This window comes from Leptonychotes weddellii, chromosome 4, assembly GCF_054177405.1.
Source record: "Leptonychotes weddellii isolate Sample4059 chromosome 4, ASM5417740v2, whole genome shotgun sequence".
Taxonomy (NCBI): Eukaryota; Metazoa; Chordata; class Mammalia; order Carnivora; family Phocidae; genus Leptonychotes; species Leptonychotes weddellii.
The window spans coordinates 28,046,565-28,054,254 of NC_138372.1; the positions used below are offsets into that span (position 1 = coordinate 28,046,565).

Here is a 7,690-nt window from a genome sequence, read left to right on the forward strand (position 1 = left end):
CTCTTGAGTGCTTGAGTGGTCTTCCTCTTGAAGGTCATTGTTAGGATCAGATGACAAAATGGACTTTGGAAACAAAGGATGTGCTCGACTGAGAGAGGCGATGGTTTCTCTCTCCCCAGGTCCTGACCTGGGCAAAGCAGCACCAGCAGCGTCTTGAAACAGCCTTGTCAGAACTGGTGGCTAATGCTGAGCTTTTGGAAGAACTTCTGGCGTGGATCCAGTGGGCCGAGACCACCCTCATTCAGCGGGACCAGGAGCCGATCCCTCAGAACATTGACCGAGTGAAAGCCCTTATTGCTGAGCATCAGGTATCGTAGCCAGGTCTGGCGGCCGCAGGTGTTCCCTGCATGGCTCATGGAGCCCTATTTGGTTTTAAGTGGCTGCTTATCATATTCGCACAGACTTAGCAGCTTCAGACAACACATGCTTATTATCTCGCAGTTTCCATGGGGCAGGTGTCTGGACACGAGTCCTCTGGGTCCTCCTCTCAGGGTCTTACTGGGCCGAATCAAGGTGTCAGCCAGCTCTGCAGCTCTCGCCCAGGCTCACTCCAGTTGCTGGCAGAATCGGACTCCTTATGACTGTGGGACCCGGGTCTCCATTTTCTTGCTGGCTGTCAGCCAGGAGTCATTGTTGGCTCCCAGAGGCTGCCCTCAGGTCTCAACTGCCCAGCGCGCTCACAGTGAGGCAGTGTAGGTCTTCAGCACCAGCAGGAGAGGCTCTCCAACCTGCTCAGACGGATCTTAATATGGTAAAGTGTAATCAAGGAAGCGATTCTCCCATTCTTTCCACAGGTGTTACCCTCCCTCAAGGGGAGGGACTGATACAGGGCATGTACCCCAGGAGTGGGAATCCTATGGGCCATCTCGGAAGTCTGCCAAGGTTTTACACCTGGGTGCAGAAAGATCTCTTGCCTGAACCCAGAGATGGGCAAGAACAGCACATCAAACTAAACTGAATGAAGGAAAGCTCAGTTGAGCTATCTTCATAATATATCCTTGGGAGGCAAAGATGGTTTTTGACCATGATTGTTTATACTGAATGCAAGCGTGGCTCTTGTTTAGTTATATTGTGGACATACAGTCTTTTTAGTGTATGTAAATAATTAGCCTCACCTTTGAGAACCCCCTGTACTTCCTATCAAGGTGCCTACATTGACACCTTCTCTCCTGACTGAGAGATTATCTTCTTATTCAAGGCCACCCCTCTCCTTTCTGTGATCCCCTCTTTTCCTTGTGTCTTTAAGCTCTCCCATTCTATTTGCTCTTTCCTCCAAACCTTCTAGACATGTTCTCTCAACCCTGTGTTCCCTTGGAGTTACCCTCATTGTTCCCTCCCTCCTTTTTCAAACAAGCTTCTGGTCCCCTGTCTTTTCTCCTTGTTTCCCACTCACTCCCCAGGCCCTTGGGTCTGGCTCCCATCCCCATCAGACCACTAATACTATCCCAGTCACGTCCCACTGGCCAAATCCAACTGGTGCTTCCAGTCTTTGTCTTATTTGACATGTGACAGAGTTGCCTCTTCCTTCTGAAAACCTCTTTTGACTTCTGTCCTTCCATCTTGTTTTTCTCCCATCTCTCTGACTATTCCTTCTCAGTCTTCTCAGCTGATTCCTTTTCCTCTCTCTACTTGTTAGTGTTGTGTTTGCTTAAGTTCCATTCTTTTTTTTTTTTTTTTTTAAAGATTTTTTTATTTATTTATCTGAGAGAGAGAATGGGAGACAGAGAGCATGAGAGGAGGAGGATCAGAGAGAGAAGCAGACTCCCCGCCGAACAGGGAGCCCGATGCGGGACTCGATCCCGGGACTCCAGGATCATGACCTGAGCCGAAGGCAGTTGCTTAACCAACTGAGCCACCCAGGCGCCCCATCTTAAGTTCCATTCTTGACCCTCTTCTCACACTGCTGAGGTCTTATCTAGTCCAGCAGCTTCAGCCACCGCCTATAATCCAAACCTTTCACATCTGTTCCTTCATCTCCGGTACCATTATCTCCAGAAGTCTAGTTGTATAAACCAGAGGCAGCACCCCGCCCTCCCTTCCAAGCCTGCCTCCTCATCCACCCACCTTCTGTGATGTGTCTGGGATGCCTGCCTTTCCTACAACCCCCACATCTGGCCAGCCACCGGGCTCTAGCTGTCCTACTTCCAGAATACCCCTTGGTTCTGTCTTTCCTGCCCTGGCTCAGGCCCTCACCATGTTTTGCCTCAGTTACTGCAGTGGTGTCCTAACTCATCCCCCACCATGACCTGCCTTCTATACTGAAGTAGGAACCATAGCTGTAAGGATCTCATCAGGTCTCTTCTCTGAATCAAAAATAACTCAGTTGCCCTCCATTGCTCTCCAAATAAAATCCCAGTCCCTTAGCCAAACATAAGGCCTTAATGGATCTTTCTCCTGCCTACCTCTCCAGCCCTCCCTCCTGCCGTTCTTCTGATTGCATCTTGGGTTCAGCCAGTGATCTGAAGGGCCCTGGCTCACTACACTGTCAGGCTCCCTGGATCTCTGCACTGTGCCTTCTGCTGGGACTGCCCTCCACCCAGTCTTTGGCCAGTTCTTCATCCCTCACTACTACACCCAAGCCCATCTCTAGGCAGCTCTCCTTGGCACCTCGGCCTGTGGGGACTCATCCTCGGTCTGTTTTTGCCATCCTGGGTGACATTCATTGCACTGACTTCCTGATTTTCCTCACTCAGCTGTGAGCTCCTTGGAATCAGAAGCCATGTCTGATCCCTTTAGGTTTCCAGCATCTGATGAAGTGCCTTGCTCAGCCGTGTTTCCTGAAAGGAATGAGATAGTGTACAAAGGCATCTGTTCCATCATGAGCTTGGGCTTTGTGAGTAAGAAGGTGCTGGATTCTATCTTAGTCCAAGAAAACGCTGAACTCTGATCCCTGTTGTTTGTGTTTGACAGACGTTTATGGAGGAGATGACTCGCAAACAGCCTGACGTGGACCGGGTCACGAAGACCTACAAAAGGAAAAACATAGAGCCTGCTCACACGCCTTTCATCGAGAAATCCCGCAGTGGCAGCAGTATGTTTCTAGCCTCCTGTGTTAGGGTGTTTCATTCTGGCTGTTTGAAGATGAGCACTTTCCAAATCCCTGTCAAAAAACTTCTTTTTGGGGCTCCTGGCTGGCTCAGTCAGTAGAGCATGCAACTCTTGATCTCAGGGTCGTAAATTCAAGCCCCATATTGGCTGTGGAGCCTACTTTAAAACAAAACAAAACAAAAATATTTTTTTGAAACTCACTTTTCTTACACCACCACATAGTAACTATATTCCATTTTCTTGGACTGGCATAGAATTTTGAAGTGGTCAGGCAGATTGTTCTTGCAGGGGCTGTTCCATTGTTGTGGCCATCAGCACTAACTGTTTACATTGGTTTGCACTGACTTAGTTACCAGGTAAATCAGCTCCTGTAGAGCCATTGCTTTTTTTTTTTTTTTTTTTTAAAGATTTTATTTATTTATTTGAGAGAGAGAGAATGAGAGCGAGTACATGAGACGGGGGAGGGTCAGAGGGAGAAGCAGACTCCCTGCCGAGCAGGGAGCCCGATGCGGGACTCGATCCCGGGACTCCAGGATCATGACCTGAGCCGAAGGCAGTCGCTTAACCAACTGAGCCACCCAGGCGCCCAAGCCATTGCTTTTTTGGTTGAGCTGACATTTCCTCAGTTCGCAAAGGACAGAATAAATGGAAGATATGAGACAAATACCTGTTGGCTGGGAGGAGGAGCAGTAGTTTTGAAATGAGTATGCTTAATACCGGAATATTGCTAGGTCCCAGGCTGCTTCTCACATTTACTGACTGGATACCATTTGAAAGGTGTCCTGAGTTAACACATCTGGCACTTTCTCCTTGTGAACTGACAAAACCAGCTTTTCTAATCTCGTGGTTGTTTTTCCTTTCAGGGAAGTCCTTGAGTCAGCCCACACCTCCTCCCATGCCAATCCTCTCACAGTCCGAAGCAAAAAACCCACGGGTCAACCAGCTGTCCGCCCGCTGGCAGCAGGTGTGGCTCCTAGCGCTGGAGCGGCAGCGGAAGCTCAACGACGCCTTGGATCGACTGGAGGAGGTGAGGCCCTGCCAGGCAGCCTTCCCTGGAGGGAGGCGACTTCTTACCTTCTGAGGCCCTCTTCTGACCAGCTTCTGTAGAAGTGAAAACAGACCAGTGTGAGCCAGGGCTCTGTCCTGCAGGCCCCCGGGCGGAAAGCCACGCGGGGGTCACAACAGGGTGGGGGCCATAGCACCTCGCTGGGGAAAGCAGGCAGGCAGCCAGTCAGTCCATCTGGGGTCCGGCCTGTGACCCGACCCTCCTCAGCACCCGGCTGTGGTCAAGAATCAGGAGCATGACTTCACAGAGTTACCTCCGAGTGCATAGCTCATCACAGTCACGACCATTATTGGGCCCTCTGTATAAAGATAGAAGCTACGCGATTATGAAATAAGGGTAACTTGTGTGACCTTGTTATTCCACTAGTCTTCACTAATTACGAAAAGCAAATCTATTTTGAAGTGTCATTAACCAACCTAAAAAATGTAGTGCTACACTTCCTAGTTTCTAAAACAAACCTCTAATACCTTTTATATTTTTTTTTATTTGTGCGTATCAAAGCAGCTATGCCCGGAAGTGAGTGTTCTGTGTTTTTTGTTGTTATTTCTGTAGGTCAGTTGAGTTTTAAGCATATTTGGGTTTTGGCTTTTTCTTTTTTTCTCTATTCCTTCCAACTTTGGAGTTTGAAAGGCCAGGGGGAAAACTGCTGCGCTGCCTCAGCCATTCTGAGTCTGTCTCATTGACATAGTCAAGCAGCTCAACATCGCCTTGCCCGCCGCACAGGCCTGCTGTTGTCTGCCAAAGCCAAATATTTCACATGGAAGTCAGACGGGCAGTTTGCCCCCTCTGGTGCCATTCCAAAGAAACATGCTTGCGTGCAAGGTTGGATTCTTAATGCTTCCAGCCAGAACTCAAATGATCTCATCTCAGAAAATGATGGGAAACATGAGCCTTCTGACGTGGGCCTCCGTGTGATCATAGTTCTTATCAAAATCACGTAAGTGAGGAGTGCGAAGGACTTCTCTTCTGGGATAGAATCCATTCCCTTACATCTAAGAAGGTGATCCTTTGAAAAAGTGCAAAGGGAAAGCAAGGCTGGCTCCACCCATTCTTGTTCTCCGTGCTCCGTATTTTCCATGGTGGTCGTTCAGTTACTGTTTCTCGCACTGCGTCATTATACCACAGCTCATGTACATGGCTTTCAGTGAAGGACCCAGATTGTGCCTTCACCAAAGAGGCAACACATGGAAGTCATTGTTGATGCCCCTCCAGAAGGCCTGCATGGCTTTACTGAATGTCTGAAAGTCCGGGTATGCTCTGGGCAGGTTTGAGGATCAAAATAGTAAGTCTTGTTGACACCTACGATTTCTGTCTAGTTGAAGGAATTTGCCAACTTTGACTTTGATGTCTGGAGGAAAAAGTATATGCGTTGGATGAATCACAAAAAATCTCGGGTGATGGATTTCTTCCGGCGAATTGACAAGGACCAGGATGGGAAGATAACACGGCAGGAGTTTATTGATGGCATTCTAGCATCCAGTGAGTTCACTCATAGTTTCAAACATGGGTCACACCTGGATTCCTTGCACTTGGTGGAAGCAGGTGATATTCTGGCTAAATAGTCTTTTTGAAGTTAAAGCTATAGTCTTAAGTAATGTAACTGCTTATTACTAAAATTGGTCTATCATTTTGATGGAAAGAAGAATCTCATTTTGCTTGGAATTAAAACAAAACAAAACAGGTCTTGTTTGACACAGTGTGGCAAGTAAAACCCGTTTTAGGTATAGGTTAAGGAGCCAGCTTTGTGAATGATGAGGTTCTAAGTAAAATGTTTGAGAAAATATGTTTTTCGTAATACCAGTTTCTGACATCTGTATAACAGCTTACAAAATACATGATCTCATTTTTAGCAGGAAAAATAATTGAGGCATAAAGTAGTTAAGTGGGCACCTGGGTGGCTCAGTTGGTTAAGCGACTGCCTTCGGCTCAGGTCATGATCCTGGAGTCCCGGGATCGAGTCCCGCATCGGGCTCCCTGCTCGGCAGGGAGTCTGCTTCTCCCTCTGACCCTCCTCCCTCTCATGCTCTCTGTCTCTCATTCTCTCTCTCACAAAATCTTAAAAAAAAAAAAAAAAAGTAGTTAAGTGACTTGCCAGGATCACAAAGCATCTCACAGCTGTGCTACTTTACCCAGCTGACCAGGGCAGGCCTGTCTGCAGAGGGGATATTTGAGGGAAGAGTTAGAGGCAAAGGGAACAGCAGATACAAAGCACTGAGGTGGGCACGAACTTGGCATGTTCTAGGGATAGAAAGATTAACATGGGTGGGGTGTCATGATCTAGGGGAGTGGTAAGAGATGAAGTTGGAAGGAGCAGCAGCAGCCAGTTCATGCATGGCCTGGTAGGCCCTGGGAAAGGGAGCAGATCTGACCTCTTACTCTAGAGGCAGTGGGACAGTGGGAGACCACCAGAGATTTTCACCTAAGAGATCTGATTTACATTTTAATAAATCACCCTGGCTACTGTAAATATTCACACTTCCTTTGGGAAGCAATTTGTTGAGAACCTAAGGCAGTTACCTAAACATAGAAGAAACTTCATCCTGTTCCAAATTGTCACTATCCTGAAATCATCGAAGTATGTAACAGTAGTTAAGAGTAGATAACTAAATTCTTATGTTGGATGGGATGGTAGGTCTATGGGTAGTTGTAATATTATGTCTTTTGGTATATCTGAAATACTGTTTAGTTTTTTTAATTGCATGGGGGATGAGGGAGTCTATAAGCAAAAACACCAAAAAACTTAACAGTGAGTAGTCTTTGGGTACTGTATCTCTAGGTGACCTTTCTAAAAAAAATTTTCTTTATAACGTTAATATTTTCTAAATGAACATGCATTGCTTTTCAGGAAAAAAGCAAAACATAAATATTTCTTCTTTCAAGCAGTATTTACATGCCCTCCAGCAACCCAAGTAAGCCCTCTGAGTTAATGTTCCAAATGTGATTACTTTTCTCCAGAGTTCCCTACCACCAAGTTGGAGATGACTGCCGTCGCTGACATTTTTGACCGAGATGGAGATGGCTACATTGATTACTATGAATTCGTGGCTGCTCTCCATCCCAACAAGGACGCTTATCGCCCAACAACCGACGCAGATAAAATTGAAGATGAGGTACCGGAAATTACTGTTATTTTGAGCACACTTTTGACCACAGTGGTTGGGCGCAATGGCTGTGTCAGCCCCGTGACTTATAAGTTATAAGATCATTATCTGGAGTTCTCTTTGGGGATCCCCATTTGGAGGATGATGCCCCAGAGGTTCTCTGGCTGTTGAGCACTCTCTTTCAGTCTAGATGATTTCTCACTCAAAAGAGTCACATCTCTGTCATTCCTCCAAAGTTCACAAACTTACACACACATCCTGGTTCATAGGTACCATGTTGCTTAGAACAGACTGCTCTCTCCGTCCTGGGCATCCCACATCAGGATCCAGGGGGACTGGTCTTCAAAGGAAGCATTTAAGGAGTAAAATGTGAAGTAATGTTTAAGATGGTGTGTATACCCACCAAGCTTTCTGCCTAGTTAAGGACTTTTTCACATTGGAAATCGCACCCATCACCTTGAAAATAGCAAATTCA

General features: G+C 46.8%; 1 protein-coding gene across 22 annotated transcripts in view; it reads left to right on the forward strand.

Annotated features, from left to right (window-relative positions):
- MACF1 (microtubule actin crosslinking factor 1) overlaps positions 1 to 7,690 on the forward strand; it is a 338,282-nt gene that overhangs the window by 312,869 nt on the left and 17,723 nt on the right. For all 22 annotated transcript variants that reach the window (XM_081818157.1, XM_081818158.1, XM_081818155.1 and 19 more), the window contains 5 exons: positions 120 to 308; positions 2,911 to 3,031; positions 3,912 to 4,075; positions 5,431 to 5,593; positions 7,070 to 7,224. In XM_081818157.1, the coding sequence (XP_081674283.1) occupies positions 120 to 308; positions 2,911 to 3,031; positions 3,912 to 4,075; positions 5,431 to 5,593; positions 7,070 to 7,224 (792 nt within the window). The remainder of the gene's footprint in view (positions 1 to 119; positions 309 to 2,910; positions 3,032 to 3,911; positions 4,076 to 5,430; positions 5,594 to 7,069; positions 7,225 to 7,690) is intronic.